Source organism: Simochromis diagramma, unplaced genomic scaffold, assembly GCF_900408965.1.
Source record: "Simochromis diagramma unplaced genomic scaffold, fSimDia1.1 OVJJ01000205.1, whole genome shotgun sequence".
In the NCBI taxonomy this organism is placed as follows: Eukaryota; Metazoa; Chordata; class Actinopteri; order Cichliformes; family Cichlidae; genus Simochromis; species Simochromis diagramma.
Window position 1 is genome coordinate 5,410,643 of NW_024386782.1, and position 19,083 is coordinate 5,429,725.

The 19,083-nt window shown below is 39.2% G+C and overlaps 2 protein-coding genes and 5 non-coding genes across 7 annotated transcripts; 5 read left to right on the plus strand and 2 right to left on the minus strand.

The window, feature by feature from the left end:
* Positions 1 to 19: 19 nt before the first annotated feature.
* bag1 (BCL2 associated athanogene 1) lies at positions 20 to 2,501 on the minus strand. The gene is made up of 7 exons (XM_040018139.1): positions 2,371 to 2,501; positions 1,615 to 1,743; positions 1,444 to 1,526; positions 1,248 to 1,361; positions 1,008 to 1,115; positions 849 to 911; positions 20 to 749 (listed from the first exon to the last, which is right to left on the minus strand). Exons 1-7 carry the CDS (start codon positions 2,405 to 2,407, stop codon positions 660 to 662), a joined length of 624 nt encoding a protein of 207 aa, XP_039874073.1. The 5' UTR covers positions 2,408 to 2,501; the 3' UTR covers positions 20 to 659.
* Positions 2,502 to 3,832: 1,331 nt separating this feature from the next.
* Positions 3,833 to 3,924, plus strand: trnar-ucu. Its single transcript is given in 2 exon segments — positions 3,833 to 3,869; positions 3,889 to 3,924. It is a non-coding gene; the product is annotated as a tRNA-Arg (tRNA).
* Positions 3,925 to 5,991: 2,067 nt separating this feature from the next.
* On the minus strand, positions 5,992 to 17,872 carry chmp5a (charged multivesicular body protein 5a). Its single transcript, XM_040018127.1, has 8 exons — positions 17,697 to 17,872; positions 17,239 to 17,343; positions 17,103 to 17,149; positions 15,430 to 15,523; positions 15,095 to 15,166; positions 11,571 to 11,679; positions 6,780 to 6,895; positions 5,992 to 6,443 (listed from the first exon to the last, which is right to left on the minus strand). Exons 1-8 carry the CDS (start codon positions 17,763 to 17,765, stop codon positions 6,393 to 6,395), a joined length of 663 nt encoding a protein of 220 aa, XP_039874061.1. The 5' UTR covers positions 17,766 to 17,872; the 3' UTR covers positions 5,992 to 6,392.
* trnar-ucu lies at positions 9,143 to 9,234 on the plus strand. The gene is given in 2 exon segments: positions 9,143 to 9,179; positions 9,199 to 9,234. It is a non-coding gene; the product is annotated as a tRNA-Arg (tRNA).
* On the plus strand, positions 9,330 to 9,421 carry trnar-ucu. The gene is given in 2 exon segments: positions 9,330 to 9,366; positions 9,386 to 9,421. It is a non-coding gene; the product is annotated as a tRNA-Arg (tRNA).
* On the plus strand, positions 9,524 to 9,615 carry trnar-ucu. The gene is given in 2 exon segments: positions 9,524 to 9,560; positions 9,580 to 9,615. It is a non-coding gene; the product is annotated as a tRNA-Arg (tRNA).
* On the plus strand, positions 10,113 to 10,204 carry trnar-ucu. The gene is given in 2 exon segments: positions 10,113 to 10,149; positions 10,169 to 10,204. It is a non-coding gene; the product is annotated as a tRNA-Arg (tRNA).
* Positions 17,873 to 19,083: the final 1,211 nt, after the last annotated feature.

Below are 19,083 nucleotides of genomic sequence, written 5' to 3' on the forward strand. Positions count from 1 at the left end.
AATCCACTCATCAGTTTTCTTAACCACTTTTCACAATTCATGGTCATGGGGGTGGGAGGCAGGGTACGCCTTGTACAAGGTCGCTAGTTGATTGCTTGTTCTCAAAAGACAGCATGGCAGGTAAAAGCTAGGGAACAGTGACCCATTCAGACCCATAAGGGCAATAAATGTTTATCACACAACATAATAAGCCTCTTGTGGCCCAATAGGAACAATCCACTATCCTGAGTGGATATTGCTTTTTGGAACTTCCCCAATTAAACAGTGTCTATATATTTCTGATCATAAATCATTCACTGCAGCTTGTGCGCAATGAGGAACAAAACTCATTATGTTTTAGACATACAGGGCAACAAACGGGGCATTTTAAGATATTTGGCATTGACAGCTCTTTTAGCTAATTAAAATGGCATGTGATCCATTTCTTGCAAGTTCATGGTTAAAGTTTCTCAGTCGGCACTATCTGTCTTGAACCAGGAGGATTTGCTTGTGTTACGTATCCAACATCGTTCCTGATAACCAGCATCCTTCTTTCCACTTGATCATTTGCTTCACACCAGCAATAAATAAACCAGGATCTGCTTCACACGTGAAGCTTTCTGCACACTTTGCCATTGCTCACAGAGCAATGTATAGAATAAGTGACTAAAGAGACTGCACTATTCTGCCAAAGCCAGGTTTTTTGACTGGATCTTTGATAGATGGTCTGATATACAAGCCTCGATTTTGTCGCACTGGGCGAGGAAATCCTGTGGACATATGGTAAAGATCAGACTTATTTTGATTCTCAATAGTTTTCAAATAAAGCATGATTGTTTTGTCAGAGGGAAAAACAATCAAACACTAACCTGCACTGTTTTTATTAGTCCTTTTTTCTTCATTCTGCAGTCATTGAAATTTTCTGGAACACTCTGTTAAAAGAGGAGCAATTTGATGGTTTGCTATACATGACACACACGATTAAAGCAGACACTCAAAACAGATGCTTACGCTTAAAATAGCATTACCATAGCATCTATCTCCTCCAAGATCTTCATGAACTGCTCAGCTGCTATTTTTACTCTGTGGTCTAGTTTACCCAAGGCCTCTGCCTGGAGATCTTTGGCGAGAAAGCCCTGTGATAGGATAGGATAGGATAGGATAGGGGTGACAATAATACATTAGAAGATGGGACAAAAGAGAGCTGTGTAATATTTATTTATTTTCCTATATATTATCAAAAAACAAAAAGACCTATGATTGCTTACATTTTTCAGTCCAGTCAACTCCCCGTCTACCTTCTCCAGCTTCTTGGCCATCTGCTCCACACATTTCTCAATGTCTTTGAGTTTCCTCAGTTCAGCTTCTTCCTCTGGGCTGTTCTGTTTAGAGATTATCATCAGTGTTTTGCAAATGCACATATTCAGGCACCAGAGATGTAGCACATGTGTAAATGTGCTTTACCCTCTTTCCAATCATCATGAGTTTGCAGCCTTCTTTTATTCCATAGCTGGAAAGGCTCTCTTCCATGTCTTTCAGTGACTTCCCTAAAATTAAAAAAGACAACTTTAAAACCTGATGTTTTACATTAGGCCTCATTTGAGTGTGTAAAAAAAAGGAAGACTAAAAGTCTACCTTTAAAGATAAGTTTCTGAGAGGCAGGTGGGACTCCGGTGGCTTGAGCCAGAGCATCTGACAGGTCTTTAACAGTGGGTCCTTTTCCATCCTCATGTCCTGTTAGCGTGATGCTGTGCTTAGAGGATCCTGAAATAGGAAAATAAATAAATATTACACAGCTCTCAAGCTATTAAGGATTGGGAGTTATCATTGTCACCCTTTTGTCTTCTATCGGTGTTATTCAGAAAGTAAATGTCACCTACCAGCATTAAAAAAACAATAATAAAAAAAGTCTTTAAAAGTATTTGCACCCATCCAATTACAGAACATGCGGCATATCTCGGAAACTATCGCGCACGTTTGGTTCAGTTTTTAACGATGGGTTGCAAAATTTTGTTTCACTATCGTGTGAGGAAAAATAATTACAAAACATTTAACAAGCGATTGGCAACAATACAATTTCTCTCAGCAGCCCTCCTGTTTCGCAAATGTGCTGTAACGTGTCTTCAAACGAAACTAATTACAACAGCTACACAATTCTTCATAAACGTGTTTAATAAATGCTGATATTTACAGTAGTTTATATATTTAATTTGTTATTGAAGAACAACACATAACCAGCGGGATTCAAGTTAAAGCTACATAACCACACAGTCTGTGGAGAAGAGCTACAGAAGCTGAGCCGTTTCTAGCTAGCTTTAGCCACAACGAAACCCAATTTTTACTTATATTTTGTGGTGATTATGGTGTAGTTTAAAGCCGAAATCTTATTACCGTATGCGACTGTCATAGTTATCGTTTGCTCCGACATTTTGCTTTCCGGCGTCCTTTAATCACAACATCAAACGCAAAGCTAACTGTTGCTTATTGCTAACTACTTCCGGTGTTACAGTTTAACTGGTGATCGCGTTAAGTGGTGTTATTCCATATGTTCCTCTCGCAGAAAATCCACGAAAAATAGCCCAGGGCTACCAGTGTGTGTAATGTTTGACTGGATTAAAAATGTGGTTTACCAAAAATAATTTATATGTAATAAGTTAATTAACAACAAATAAATAAAATCACCAGTTCATGCAGATACACACGCACATTGCTGTTCTAAATACATCTTTGGGGATCTGCCCGGGGTCATCAGGGATTTGGGGTCTTTCAATATCCTACACCCTCTCTCAGGTGACCAAGGCAAGATTATCTGCTAAAAAATGATTTCTGATATTTAAATTGTTGGCCTATAATCCATTCATGAGAGACACATCTCAAACACGTCTCTCATCAATGGTATCAAGTAATTTTGAGCCTGAAAGAACATTCCTGTCACAACAAAGAAGCTGTAAGTCACTTTTACATATCATTATTTATGCTGGAATAAAGTGTAATTGAGACTCCTAAATGTCTTTTTCAAGAGAAATATGGCCAAGAGTGCATCAGAAATTAATTGGATTAATTATATTTTACCACATAGAGTAGATACAACAATGAGAATATCTTGATGCATGCTCAATCATCCAGGTAGGTAAATCCCCAAAAGCTTTTCAGTGGGAGAGCCGTTTCGTCACTCATCCAAGTGACTTCTTCAGTCTCAGCTGACTTTAGGTTGATCATGAGAATTTACATATTAATGATCAATTAACTGACCTCCTAGCCCATTGTTCCTTCAGTGGTGCTAGTTTCAGTCATTATGCAAATGTGCTGTTTATAAGATTGGGGAAACCTAAAGTCAGCTGAGACTGAAGAAGTCACTTGGATGAGCGACCTTACAAAACTTTGGTCATTCAAAATTTTTACAACAAGAGGTGTCAATGTATGTGACGAATCTACGACTAGACACATCTGGACCTACTACTTTTGTGGTTCTTCACCGATCAGCACGACCACCAGTTAAGCTTGAACACCGGAAGTACCCCCTTTTTTCTTTTCTTTCACTTTTTTAAATGCAATTTTACTTATTTAATATTTAATTTATTATTTAAATTATCGGACTTTTTATTTATTTACTTGTTTAAAAAAAGTGGAACAGCAAATACAAACACAACAGCTGCACACAAAAGTGATAAAACGCGAGCCGAAGTCTACAGCGCAACTTGAAACTCTTCAATGAAACTCTGCTGACAGACGTAAATACATATAGCTTAAGTGTGTAGAGTTTTCCTGCAGTAAAGCTTTTTAGAGTCTGTATAATTAATGTCTGTATGTATGACGTGTCAGGTCATGTTGCGCCAAGAGGGCTTTCCCAACCGGCTCTGTGGCGCAATGGATAGCGCATTGGACTTCTAGTCAAGCACTTGAGAGGTGATTCAAAGGTTGTGGGTTCGAGTCCCACCAGAGTCGCATTTTTAACCTGACCATCTGTCCTCCGAATCCTCTCAATACCGTTACTAGTCTAAGTCACGGTTACTCGTTAATTGCTGATGTCATGCTTACATGATGTTCCTGAATATGTCTTTGGTTATGTGCCCGGGCTCATCGGTGCTTTCGTGTCTTTCACATTATTTCATTCCAGTCTACCACAGCTGAGGATCAAGGGCTAAAAACACATTTACGCTGTTTAAACTGTAAATGACCTGCTAACTTATAATCTTTGAAACATATCTCAGACATGTCTCTTAAGAATATTTAAAATCATTTTGAGCCAAAAGAACATTAGGTAGAAGCAGCAATCACTTTTACTTAGGTAGGCAAAAAGTGTCATTGAGATTAAAAAACGTGATGACAGACGTGGCCAGTGGGGGAGCAGACATTGCAACAATTATAACATTACAAGTCTATAATGATTTTTTACATGGCCAAAATAGGTCTGAATTCATGATGTTAAAGAACACAAAACAGATAAAAATAACGCAGAGTCGTGATATGTTTAGCTTTTTCGCAAATGTAGTTTCTGTATCAGCGCTAACAAAGTTTTTAAGGTTGTAGGTTCGTGTCCCACAGAGCACATGTGTAACTCGATTGCTGGTAATACCAGGCTGTTTCCAAATCACTTCAATAATGTCCTTATAAGTGAAGAACAGTTACTTGTTAACTGTGAGTAAAAGATTATTTGTACCAGGGTGAAAATCCTTTGTAAGGCACTTTTAGGGATTTGCTTGAAGTGCTGAGGTTTAAAGTAACTATATAAGATATTTACAATTCAAGTCGATTTAGTTTTATTTACGCATCACTAAACCCAAACAACAGTCGCCTCAAGGCGCTTTATATTGTAAGATAGACCCAATAATACAAACATCCCCTGGTCACTTATGTGGTATATATTAGGTATATTAGGCCATTGTTTGTGAATGCAAATATGTAGTCAGCCAATCAAATGGCAGTAATGCGAAAAATGGCCTCAATCTTAAAAAAAAAAAAAGACTTCAATCTGAAACGCAATTGGAAACATAAATACATTTTGGACCTTTAACTGTAATTTCTATTTACATGACAGTTTGGGCAGAACTTTTCCCATAATTTGATTTTTTTTTTTTTTTTTTACAATTTAAGCCCAAAGAGTTGTGCTGACACATTTGCTTCATTATGTACAGCAGATTTTCTTTATCATCGAGAGAAAAACAAGATGCATTGTTAAAACTGCACTTCTTATACTGAGATATCTCAGAGTAAGTAGTGCACTTAAACTACTTTATATCGAGAGAAAGGGGCGTTTCACTGGTATGGCCCTACTTAAGTAAATTTGAATGTGGTATGTTGTTGCTGCCAGACAGGCTAGTATGAGTATTTCAGTAACTGTTGATCCACTGGGATTTCTCCACAAAACCATCTCTAGGGTTTATAGAGAATGGTTCAAAAAAGAGAAAATATCCAGTGAGCGACAATTCTCCAGGTGGAAATGACTCAGTGATGCCAGAGGTCAGAGGAGAATGGCCACACTGATCATAGCATGGCAACAGAAAAAATGAAAGGTCCACTTCTTGCCATCCAGGTATGGCCAAGAGCTCTCAAGCCTGAAGCAGATGGGTTACAGTAACAGAACACCACACCTGGTACCATTCCATGTCACCTAAGAACAGGATAACAAGATATTTTCTTGACACACTTATCGTTTAAACACCTCAGCCTACCTGAGTATTGTTGCTGACCAAATCCATCCCTTTATGACCACACCCACAGAAAAGCATCCATCCTTTGATGGCTGTTTCTCACAAATCATCTCAATCTAGTTTCCTGAACATGACAGCAAGTTCGCTGTACTCAAATGGACTCCAGATGTGGTGGAGCAGGAGATTCACATCATGGATGAACCACATCTTTGAGGCATGTTTCCAGCACCTTGTTGAATCTATGCCATGGAGAATTAAAACAGGCTGACGGCAACGTGGTACTAGCAATGTCTACTTAAGAGCTAAAAACAAGATAGAGAAGGATGAACAAATACGCCATAAATTAAGAACTCACAGCTGATTTAAAACAAACATTTTTATTTTGCATGTTTCAAATAACCCTGCAGATATTTTAAACAGCCCAAGTGTGAATAACCTCCACTTTTGAGAATGCAGACACGATCTTAGTGACTAAAAATCACACAAAATTAATAACAAACAGAAATAAATAAACACTAAGGAACACTAATGAACGACACAGACAAGCTGTTGATGATGAAGGGAATTATGTTTAAAAAAAAAAAGGTTTAGTATGTTACAAGGCCACATGCCAGCACGGTAGAAGTAACAATACACAACCTGAAACCAGAACAGCCTCCAAATTGTAGTGTTCTCACGTCAAATGGTTTTGCATGTATAAATGTTACTCTACATATAAAAGTGTTTTCAGTTCGAGTGCAGCTGTTTTTATTTGCTTCTTGTTTATGTGGCAGGAATCTGAGGGAGGCCGAACTCATCCACGAGCACACCATCCTGAACACAAAAGAAGAAAAAAACATCAGCCATGAGCAAAACACTTACATTTCAAGTGTTACTCACTTAGCAGGTTTGTGTTTAAACAATAGAGTGGACTGGAAAAAAAACTTAGTTTTGCACATTATAGCTAATCTACCAAACACATACACAGGATTAGAAACTGGCACCAGAATTCGTGGCAGGTTTAATAGTTTGCTTACATACACAGTCACACCCCAAAGGTCCATTTTGAAGTAGGAAAAATTATTTTATGATTACTTTTTATTTTACTTTCATGTATTTTCCACAACCCTGCCCTTCATGTCATGAAAACTGAGCTCTGTAGACTGTCACCTTATTTGTCTTGCTGTCACTGGGGATTCCCTCAGGGATAGACGGGGCAGCTGAGGCCTCATCCAGGTAGGAGGTGTCATCATCCAGCAGCAGCTCATCACCCAGTGCATCCAGCTCTGAAACCACAGTGGTACTGTCACTGTAATACTCCAGATCATTGCTCAAATTACACACTAGCAAAGAGGTCTTAGCTTCAATAAAAAGAGATCCGAGCTGTCCTGGAAGCTCCACATCGTGGATGCTGAAATCTGAGAAAGAGCCCCAGGAGGCAAAGAAGGCAGAGAATGAGTGTGATATGAAACAGAATTCAAACAACAGTGCCAGTGTATCTCCTGAAAAAGAGATTTTATGTGCCTAAATACAGGATCATAAAATATTGCCTTCCCAGAATGTAACTAAAAGGCATTTTAGATAGGTTCTAGCAACCCCAAGGAGTTGAATGAATGGGACAATAGAGGAACCCATGGATCCAGAAAGTCCAGACTTTGTTTCCTCTTTTTTCCTTTATATAAGGGAAACTCAGTCCACATAAGCTCCTCGGATTCATTAAGGAGTCAGATTTCACAACAAGTGGCACAGGACAGCCATTCACATGTGGCACAATGGCTCGCACATTGGACTTCTAAGAGTACACTTAAGGAGTGATTCAAAGGTTGTGGGTTCAAGTCCCACCAGAGTGGAGTCTTTAACTTTTCCTCACTATAGAAGTTAGATGCATCTAACGAAAAGGCATTTTAGTTACTGGGTTAAGCCTCAAATAACAAGTCGGCATAGACAAGGCATGTCTATGCAATAGCTAGCACTTTTAGTAGATTTTTAAATTACTTTAGTCACTATTTACCACATTTTTAATGGACGGATCACAATTGACAAAAAATGGCACAGGGCATCCTCTCGCACCTGGCAATGGGCAGTGCATTGAACTTCTAAGCATACACTTCAGGAGTGATTCAAAGGTTGTGGGTGTGAGTCCCACCAAAGTCAACACTTTTAACCTCTTCTTAATGTAAAAGTTATGTAATTCTTAAGAACGGAACTACAAGGCAACTTCTAACTCAAATAAGAAGTCCTCATCACTATACATGGAAGCTAATAACTTAGCATTGAGGTCTGGGATTTTAGCATACAAGAAGGGATTTCCACTCTCCAGTTGCTTAAAAACCAAATAAGAGATAAGACAGTTTACATGTACATGTTTACATGGGTGCTTGTATGTGGTTGACTGTATCTCTGTGATAAACTGGTGACAGATCCGAGGTGTACCCTGTGTCTTCCCCTATCACAGCTGGGCTAGGTTCTAGCAACAATCCAGAAAGTCTAAAATATGTTCCCTCTTTTTTTTTTATAAGGGAAAATTATGGAGGAGCTGCTTCAAATTGACAGAGGAATTAGATTTAAGAACATATGACACAGTACAACCTCTCACATCTGGCTCTGTGGTGCAATGGACTGTGCATTGGACTTCTAAATAAGCACTTCAGGAGTGATTCAAAGGTTGTGAGTTTGAGTTCCACCAGAGTTGAACGTTTAAATTCTTAATGTAGAAGTTACATGCATCATCAGAAAATAGTATTGGCTTTTTAGGCCCAATATAAGTAGTCTGAATATATAAGGTGTGTCATTGACAAGCCAACACTTTTAGTAGATATTTACATTACATTAGTCACTATTTCATTAGCGTATTAGAAGCACTGAAGCATCAAAACGAACCAAATAGCAGTTTGTTGATACAAACTTGGGTAGATAGATCATGATGTGCATAAACATGTATCAAATGTTTGAAATGGCGTGCACCAAATTGTCTAACTTCCTAGAAATAGTAGAAGAAGAAACTGTGTTTTTTGATGGAAATAAATGCCACTGTCTGGATTTCTCAGAATCCTCCAACTGGTGTGTTTACATGAAGCATTTTTCTTGAGGTTGGGCTTTTAAATCGGTTACTCTAGTTCATGTTAAGATTGCTATTGTTATCTCATAGTAAAAAGGCTCTGAGTTCCACTCAAGCCCGTGGCCTTTCTGTGAGGAGCGCTCCCTGTGTCAGCGTGGGTTCTACCACAGTCCCAAATCGCACATGGGGTGACAGATTGGTGACCTGTTGCTGACCAGGAGTAGAGCCTGCCTCTCACCCCATGACAGCTGGGATAGGCACCAGTGCCCCCAGCGACCCTGAATCAGATAAATAGAAGAAGTTGGATGGATGGCTGACAACTATGGAGGAATCAATGGATCTTCAAAGTCCAGATTTTCCTTTATTCAAGGGAAACTCAGTCCATAGAAGCCACTTCAACATACATTTTAACATACCACTTTTTTAAATGGTCAGATCACATCTGACAAAAAGTAAAACAGGTGAAACCATATTTGGCTCTGTGGCGCAATGGATAGCGCATTGGACTTCTAAACAAGCACTTCAGCAGTGATTCAAAGGTTGTGGGTTCGAGTCCCACCAGAGTCTAACTTCTTAATGTAGAAGCTACATGTTTCATCGTAACTTTAAAGTCATGTACATCTTAATACTGAAACTACTACACAGGACAAGGTCACACATCTGGCTCTGTAGCGCAATGGATAGCGCATTGGACTTCTAAACAAGCACTTCAGCAGTGATTCAAAGGTTGTGGGTTCGAGTCCCACCAGAGTCAAACCTTTAACTTCTTAATGTAGAAGCTACATGTTTCATCGTAACTTTAAAGTTATGTACATCTTAATACTGAAACTACTACACAGGACAAGGTCACACATCTGGCTCTGTAGCGCAATGGATAGCGCATTGGACTTCTAAGCAAGCACTTCAGCAGTGATTCAAAGGTTGTGGGTTCGAGTCCCACCAGAGTCTAACCCTTAACTTCTTAATGTAGAAGTTACATGTGTTTTCTTCATGTTTTAAAGTCATGTACATCTTAATACTGAAACTACAAGAAAATTTTCTGTCTCAAATAACAAATCTGTATAGACACCACTATCCATGGAAGCTAATCACTCAGATGTGATGTCATCACATAATCTGAGACTTTAGCATCCAAGAGGGAATTTCCACTCTCCAGAACCAAAAATAAGAGATGACTGTGGGATTACCTGGAGTATCCAGGTATTCTGCAAGTTAGGTTAATTAGTGTGAAAGGTTAATTGCATTTCTGTGATAGACTGGTGAGAGAGAAGTGGAAGAAGCCGAATGGACGTGTGAAAACAGGAGGCATTTATGGATCCAGAAAGTCCAGACTTTGTTCCGTCATTATTCCTTTATTCAAGGGAAACTCTGAACACAGAAGCTGCTTCAAATTCACAGAGGAATCTAATTTGTCAACAAGTGACACAGAACAAGGCCACACATCTGGCTCTGTGGCGCAATGGATAGCGCATTGGACTTCTAAGCATACACTTAAGGAGTGATTCAAAGGTTGTGGGTTCGAGTCCCACTAGAGTCAAAAGTTTAACTTTTCCTCACTATGGAAGTTAGATGCATCTAGAGAGTTGACATCTCTATGGTGTAGTGCAGTGGCAGGGTGGTTAGCATCATTGTCTTATACCACAAATGTCCTGTAATAAACTGCTAACATATCCAGGATAGATCCTGCCTCTTGCCCTATAACAGCTGGGCTGGGCTTACAGTGTCTTGGTGGTTAACATCATTGCCTCACAGCAAGAGGGTCCTGGGTCTGAATCAGCTGGCCTTCCTGTGTGGAGTTTGCATGTTCTCTGGATGGATGCTGATACCATAGGGAACGGCTATATTTTCATTACATGGCTATATTTGAAGTTCGTCGCTCTAGCTATAGGTAATACATCAGTCTGTTCCACAAAAACCAAACAAAAAAATGTCTGGTCACACTGGCTCCACCCACAAAATATGTCACTGGACATATTTATGTGTCACAACCAGAGATGGGCAGTAAGGCGTTACAAGTAACGCGTTACTGTAATCCGATTACTTTTTTCAAGTAACAAGTAAAGTAAGGGATTACTATTGCAAAAAAGGTAATTAGATTACTGTTACTTTCCCGTAAGCACGCTGCGTTACTAAAACCATGATTTTAGTAACACAGAGAGTATGAGCGTGCAGCGTTTAAAGCGTGGAAGTACTGACCTTACTTTGAGTTTGATTCCGTAAAAAGTCACAAAAACATTAGCGTTCACATAAACTTCCGAGCAAGCACCGAGTACGGGAAATTCACAGACAAACTCGCGGATTCTTCCACTAACTGCTGCGGCACACCTGCACCAGGGCAAACATCCGCCTGCTATACAGGTGAAAATAGAGCAACAGGACTGCTGAGTCTTTGACTTTATTTATTTTCTGCTGTTTCACTTGCATTTATTTGAAAGAGTGAGTGTAAACACAAAAAATATTTTATTTTCATGTGCTGGAATATGCAGAAAATAGGTTTAAATGTTAAACAAATTTCTTCCAGTCAGAGAATGTTGCATATAATTTAATTTTTGCTTGATGCATAAAGTTAAAAGATTAAAACTAATAAAACGAGTTTTAAAAAGAGACTTTTCCATTTGATTACATTTTATATGATGGATTATGCAGAAAAAGTAGAATTGGGCTGAAAGATCTATTGCTTTATTACCTATTCAGGTTGTAAATCATGTTTTTAAAAAGTAACTAATTAATTACTTTTGAAAATAAGTAATCAGTAAAGTAACAGGATTACTTTTTGGGGAAGTAATCAGTAAATAGTTACTGATTATTTTTTTCAAGTAACTTGACCAACACTGGTCACAACACTGCGACTGTTCACTTTAATGCACCCTAAATGAAAAACTGCCAACAAAATGTACATTTACCTGCTTCAAGATCCTCCTCATCGATGTCTGGAGTGCCATAGCTGCGGCTCAGGGCTTCTTGTACCTCATTGGCTTCATCCATCATGTCCTCCAGCTGGTCCTGTAAATCCTGGAAGTCCAAATACTTGTGTTCACTTTTAATGCCTCAACTGTGAGATTTTAACTTTTATCCAGCATGTAAAATCATAATTTTAATTTCATCAGTTTTTAAATCGACTGCTGCACAAATAGGAAGAGAGAATCACATAACGGCAGGGGGGCACTGAAAATAAATGAGACCTATTAAGTGTGTTGATTAGAACTCATTTAAACAAAACTATTAACCCATTTTGTTACTGCAGGGTTCTGAAATCAGAGCAAGTTTAATTATACAGTAAGAGCTGATAAATTGCTGAATCTGGCTGCTGCTAAGAGTACAGTGTAAGTGTTGCAGAAATGTGATGTAATGTGAGGGGATTTTTCTTACATTTGATGCTTCGCATTAGACTTGTAGTCAAGACCGCCTAATCCAAGATCAAGACAAGACCAAGACCAGAGGGTATCGAGACCAAGACCGAGACCGAGACAAAAAAAGTCTTTAAACTGCAGCCAGATGCTATTCTATATACATATGCAGGACACCTTAAACTAGTTTTTTTAATTAAGCAGCAAGGCAGAACAAAGTCGGGCCTGTATCAAGACACAGGGACTAAACCCCAATTCAACCAGACCCAGAACTGATCCGGAATTAAAACAGGACTACAACAGTAACCAAGACAGAACCAGAATCAGAACTAGATGATAGTAGCACTAAAAATCATCATAGACCTGCACTACACTTATTTTTTAATTCTACCAAAGTACAATATTTAGATTGAGAAAAGTTTATATAATTATTTTGCCTTGTTGTGCAAACAAGCCTGCATAACTTAATAAATATAGAATTTGAAAAGTAACAAATGGTATCTAAAAAGAAACACTAGGTACTAGATACATGTTCTGATGAGTTTTGGCAAACAACCATTTGACTAACATGTGTGTCTCACCTGCTCTTGCTCCATCTCTGTTCTGTCGTCATTCTCTCTCTCCCTCTCTGCTCCTCTCTCTCCCCTCTCTGTTCCTCTCTCTCTCCCTCTTTGTGCTGACAATCAAGCCAAACACCAACATCATCAAATATACAGTTGAAACCAGATATTTATGTACTCTTCAGATAAAAACACAAACACTTTTTTAATTGTAACATCAAATCAGACTAAATGTTTATTTTTTTAGATTGATAAATATAAAAAACATATTTGTTAACTTTAAGAGTAAAGAGAGAAATTGTCTGTATTTCTTAATTGCAAATGGCACCAAATTGTATTCAAAATTGAGCCACATTTATGGAGCTCCACAATTCTTTTCCTGGTGTTTTGGTTGACATCTCTTGATTTTCCCATGTCAAAGAAAGAGGCTCTGTGTTTTGCCTTATATGCATCCACAGGTGTGCCACCAGTTTACTCACATGGACTCAACTAACCTATCAGAAGCTTCTTCAGCTCAGAATGGAATCGTCTGGAGTTTTCTTATTAATTAACAATAAACTTAGTGTATATGTACTCCTAAATTTGATGAAAGTGATTAAAAATAGGCAGCTCCCTCTTTTTATTCTGACATTTAAATAATTCAAAAGATATTTCAACATTTATTTATCTAAAACAAAAGTTTACTCTAAATTGATGTTTAACAGTAAAAAAAAGTTTTTATGTTTTCTCCATAAAGTGTATGTAAATATCTGGTTTCAACTGTGAATATACTGCTGTGTATTGAAATTCCTCTTGTTTTGCATAGATATACTGAACAACATCCAAAGCATAATATATAAAACAACATCTACCTGAGTTTTTTCTTTGAAAGAAGCTCCTTATGTCCATTGTTGTGTACATCAGTACACAATTGAAACCGATTTAGAGAGTTTGTTTAGCCGTGGAGGGTAACAACTGAAAATATGAAATGTAAGCTAAGACTCTCTAAAAAAAATCAGCATTGCTGTTCGGCTTTTTATTTATCCATTTGCTGACTCACTCGAAGAGCAAGTAACGCAACCAAGTGATCAGTTTGATATCAATCTTTTGTGATACACCGTCATATTTACATTATTAGTTCAGTACGAATGATTTGCTTTGGTACCTGGTCAAACTTAAGCTCTCCTCTGTCTGCAGCAAACTCGCAGGCAGCAGCTTCTCCCCCCTCTCTCACATGGGTGCTGTGCTCAGTCGCCTAGTGCCTGAGCTCGGATCATACCAAAATTAGGGGGAATTTACGACGGTGCGCTCTGTGCTTCGTGTGTTGTTTTTGTTTAATACAGTTGTCAGTCAGGCATCTAACTAACAAATTACACTCCAAAAAACCCCATGCTTCTGAAAAAATGACCCGGGCTTAAGCCCAGTAAGCCACCCCCCCGCTCCGCTGATGGTTGACTCCAAATCTCCCGAACACTATGTCGATTTGAGAACGCAAGAGCGAAACAGCGAGACCAAGACCGAGACCAAGACAAAAGTCCGTCGAGACCAAGACCACGTAAAAGTGGTCTCGAGACCGGTCTCGAGACCAAGACCGGTCTCGAGACATCCAACTCTACTTCGCATACAGTAAGCAATTCTCCTGGCCTCAAGTATCTCCCCATTTTTGGCTAATGACTGCATTCACAGTTTAGACCACTGCTTCCCAAACCTTTTTTGCTAGGCCCCCCTTTGTTTTACAAGAAAAATGTTCACCCCCCCACGCGCACGCACACATCCTCCAACCACACACGCCCATATTTTGCTCCATTGTGGTTTATTTCACACCTCAAACATTTAGTAAACAATTAAGCAAATACAAGTAATCTGCAATAAATGACAGGTAGTAATAAAATAAACTATTAACTCTTTTACGCTACGTCCACGCCTACACGGGCATTTTTGAAAGCGCAGCTGTTTCGTCCACACGTAAACGGCGTTTCGAATCACCGAAAACTGAGATTTTTTAAAACTCCTTTTTTGCGTTTACGTGTGGACGAGGAATGCAGAGTTCGTCACGCAACGTCAAAGGTGTGTGCCTTTTTCTGACTATCTGCAGGTTTTACACATACCTGCATACACACACGCAGTTACTGTCCCTCCATTTAGAAAGGCAGAGGCGTCACGGTGTGATTATTTTACGTGTAGTTGTTTTTTTCCTGTGTAATAATATTCAAATCAAGAACGTAGGATCCTGTTTGTCCGTGATTTGAACAGCCCAGCGCTGCTCCCGACGAAGGGAAAACCAATTCTGCAGGGAGACCTACCTCGGCACTTGTGCAGGTGAAGATATGCTTCACCATATGTTTTAGTCAATGGCTTAGAATGAAGTTGGTTTGGAAACATATTCAGCTATGCTTCATCTCTTGCTTTGCGTTTGTGTGGGCGCCCTGTGCTAGCAGTGTCCAAGCGTTTTGTTTTTTTTCCCCTTTTCATACCGCACCCCCCCTGCAATGGCTCTGCAGGGTCCCACACTTTGGGAAGCTCTGGTTTAGACAAACATACATCAATCTGATCAAGCCTGACGTCCTTGTAAGCCTTTTTCATATCCTTGGCACCAATCTTCATGGCCTCCACCTGGGGACAAAAAATACATGTGGATTTAGTCGCTGACAACATTTTCTCATCAGGTACAGACAATCTGAACACATCCACTACCACAACCAGGGAACTTTCTAATGAGATTTGTTTAATGAATGGACAAAATCAAAAGCTTAGCGATACAATATAGTATGTCAGAAATCTAGATGTTTGGTACGTATGAAAGCTGTGATTTGGAAAAAAGTGCTTAACAGCAACTAAAAAGTTGGAGTCTTGGAGTCATGCTGTGTGACTCTTACTGTTGTTTTGGTGTCCTTTAATGTCTGGATCGTGTAGTTTGCCTGCTCCATGTTAAAGGATTGTTGAGCCAGCTGCTCCCTTTGACCTTCATACCTATGTAAAAACAATACAGATGCTTTAATACATTTGAGTCTTTACATACATTATTACACTCCTACGTTATAGTAAAATCAAGAGCTTTTCACACCCCAGCCGTCTGCAAAGGGTTGGTGTGACAGAGTAGGGTGAGATAGTCGGCTGCAAACTGCCCCAGTGCGAGCTGGAGGTCGTCGCTTGACAAAGACAACAGAACCACATCATCTGCAAAAAGGATAGATTGCATCTGCAGATGGACTTAATGCCCTTGACTTCTTAGCTGCACCAAGAAATTTTGTTTGCGAAAGTTATGAACAAAACTGGTGACAAAGGACAAAACTGGCCAAGTGAAACACCACTGGGAACAAGTCTGCCTTAATGGAAGCAATGTGACCAAGCTGCCACTAAAATAAGCTGCTGCTTTTTGAGATAATTTGGTTCTGTTAGTTTCATCGAATGACGTTCTTCAGCTTGCTTACACTCTTTGTTGCATTCAGTGTTAGCAAGCTTGTTTGCTTTGAGGTACTGTGGCGGTGAGCCTGATTGTTTAATATGACATGTGAGCTGTTATGAAATTTTGCAGCTCCAATTAGAGAGCCAAAAATATTTAGCCCTAGGTTTGACATCTATGATGTTAATAATCACCAGTTACAGCCCTAAACAAAGCAGTTTTTATTATTACGATAGATATATGACACAATAATTCGTGTGTGAGACATTTAAATAGTTGACTTCATTTGTCTCTCCACATTTGCCTGATTTAGTTCACTTGCTCACTCCTTATATAAGAACTCACTTTTACTACCTCCTCACGATGCTTTGGGTTGGCAGATCTGGTAGGAGGAGAGTCGTGTTTTGTTTTCTTTCAGATTCAACACTTCATGCATTGATGTTTTCGTCTTTACCTGTAAGGCCTTCTTCTTCTTTCAGATGCTCCCTTTAGCGGATCATCTGCCTCTATCTCACCCTACTCTGTCACACCAACCCTTTGCAGGTCCTCTTTCATTAAATCTATAAACCTCCTCTGTGGTCGTCCTGTTTAACTCCTGCCTGGAAGCTCCATATTCAACATCCTTTGTCCAATATAATCAACTGGACCTCCTTTGGACATCACTCAACTATTGCAACCTTGACGCTTTAATTTCACCTCCAAACTGCTCAACCTGAGCTGTCCCTGTGGTTACTTCCAATACAAACCCTCAAAATCTTTAACTCTGCCACCTCCACCTTGACCTCTTGTGCCACAATCTCCAAACCACACATCATAGCGGGTCTTACAACCATCTTATAAACATTCCCTTTCACTATTGCTGTTATCTTTCTGTCACAAATCAGTACCTGCAATTCACTTAAATCGTATGGTGAAATAAACCTTTGTTTAGATGATTTTAGTTTACAGGCTTAATTTTTTGTTCAACCTAATCTCCAAAATATTAACATATTAAAACTTTCCTCTTATTTGCCAACATCCACACTATGTCTATCCATCTATCTATCTATCTATCTATCTATCTATGTGTGTGTATGTATCAGAGAGGCTATCGCGCTCACATCTTTGAGATAAAGCATACAGATGTTTGCACAGTGAAGGACTCACATTCTCTTCTGCTTCAGGACTCTCATTGCCTTCTGCTTCACCATGTTCTGCAATTGAAAGCAAAAATAAATAAATAACATCGATGTATTTGTCTTCTAGCCTTTTAAACACCCAAAGTTAACATCATGTGTCCTACCTTCGAGGGCCCATCTCTCATCTTTTTCAGCTGATCCTTGTACTTCAAGAGTTCCGCATCTAGCCTGCCAATTTTCTTTTCAATGGACTCAGCCCTCGCATCCACCTGGAGCGAGGAAGAGATCAATTAGAGGTAATGATTTCCAGCGTCCTGGCAAACAAAACACTGTGCTAAAACGCCATGCCTGTATGTGGGTGCATTAGAAGAAAAAAAATTAGAGAGGTAAAAGCTTGGAACATAATTGAGAGCTGTGGTTAACAAACACATCCCTACTTCACAGTCCAACGTTGAATGTCTTTTATTCCAGCCCAAAGTGCTGATTAACTGTAGCCTCTGAGCTAGTTGGCACGGATGCTGTTTTGACAAGCCTTTTGTAACCATGCTAGCTAAGCACCGCTACCGTTAGGTCGCACAATATGGACATAAACAACAAAAGCTCACAGGCTGACAGTACTCACAGTGCCGATACAGTCCGACAGGTTCGCAGGAGGCGCTTTGGGTTTTCCTCGTCCGAATATTCGGTTCATTTTCTAAACGTCAGCCTTTAGCTTACCTTAGAAAACACAAAAAGCATCAAATGCAAAGAGATTTTTTCATTGAAGACACCCGGAAGCAACGGTTCAGACGCAAAATATTTCCATTGGTTGGTGCAAACGCTTGTGACCAATGAGATTTTAGACGCGCTATTGCCACTTAGCGGTGAGCAGAGGCACTGCAGCTTCCAGGGAGAACCTTTTGTCCCCACAGATTGCATCCACCATCAGGCTTTGTTACTCCCCCACTGCAAATAAAATGGCAACAAATGTAGGTTTTACTTAGATTTTAGATTTTATCTTTTAATCTGGTTCTTTCAAGAGCATGCTATTATTTATTGATTGTAATGTATAATCCCCAAAGACAAAAAACTGCTCTCTACGGAGTAAAATTCCATTGAAATGAGTAGTTATAGAAAGGTTGGTACTGCTTTATAATATGGCATCTTTTATTCAGGATTTGTAAGTTGTAAATTTCATTACTAATGCTTTGCATATCTATTCTCAGAGGTACAAGTATTCAGGTCCTGCATTCCAGTCCATGTAGAGAAAAGGTGGAAGTCATGCAAATTAATTCCTCCTGGTTCCTGTAATAGTTTTTAGACTTTTACATGTTTAAAAATTATTTCAAAGAATGGGCCATATGTAACTTTTTATAGAGTCATTACTCCAGACAGAGCAGCATGCTGGTGCACTTATTAGCAATGCCTACCCAGAGCAAGAATTTGAACCTGCTAGTCAGCTGTAGTCACTGCATGTTTACATTTTCTCCATGTGCCTGAGTGGGTTTTCCTGGGGTGCTCTGCTTTCCCCATACAATACACAGACATGCATGTCAGGTTAACTGGCTGTATAGCTGTGATGGACAGTCCAATCTGTTCCCAGTGTCAGCTGAGGAGGATTAGGGCTTAAAAAGATGAATGGATGAATGGTGACTCCAATGGACAAGGCAAATCTGAGGGATTCTGAGATGTCTTTTCTTTTTTGATTAATTTAATGATTTAACTCTGGGGTGTCAAACACAATGTGACGGAGGCTAAATGCTGTTTTGGGTCGGCAGGTTTTGAAAAATGTCTCTAGTTATATTTATCATGGATCAGCACGCATGACACTTGCTTTGACATTTTGGCTCCTTCCTTCCTCAAAAACTCCTCCCCAGCACTCCATTTACCTTTCATAACATCCCAAAACCAGTCTTCATGTAGTAAGATATCTATATCTATGTCCTCACTGGGTGCTATTTTAAACAGTTGTTAATAGCCTGTTAATATGACATAATTACATATAATCTAATACACATAATTCTGTTTTC

Bases quoted from the DNA above. Each gene is read 5' to 3' on its own strand.
- bag1 (XM_040018139.1), bottom strand. From the start codon at position 2,407: ATGTCGGAGCAAACGATAACTATGACAGTCGCATACG. The intron at 1,116-1,247 runs GTAAGCAATCAT...ATCCTATCACAG, and splicing joins AGTTGACTGGACTGAAAAAT to GGCTTTCTCGCCAAAGATCT. The intron at 750-848 runs GTTAGTGTTTGA...ATATGTCCACAG, and splicing joins GACTAATAAAAACAGTGCAG to GATTTCCTCGCCCAGTGCGA.
- chmp5a (XM_040018127.1), bottom strand. From the start codon at position 17,765: ATGAACCGAATATTCGGACGAGGAAAACCCAAAGCGCCTCCTGCGAAC. The intron at 17,344-17,696 runs GTGAGTACTGTC...TCCTCGCTCCAG, and splicing joins TGTCGGACTGTATCGGCACT to GTGGATGCGAGGGCTGAGTC. The intron at 17,150-17,238 runs GTAGGACACATG...TTTCAATTGCAG, and splicing joins TGAGAGATGGGCCCTCGAAG to AACATGGTGAAGCAGAAGGC.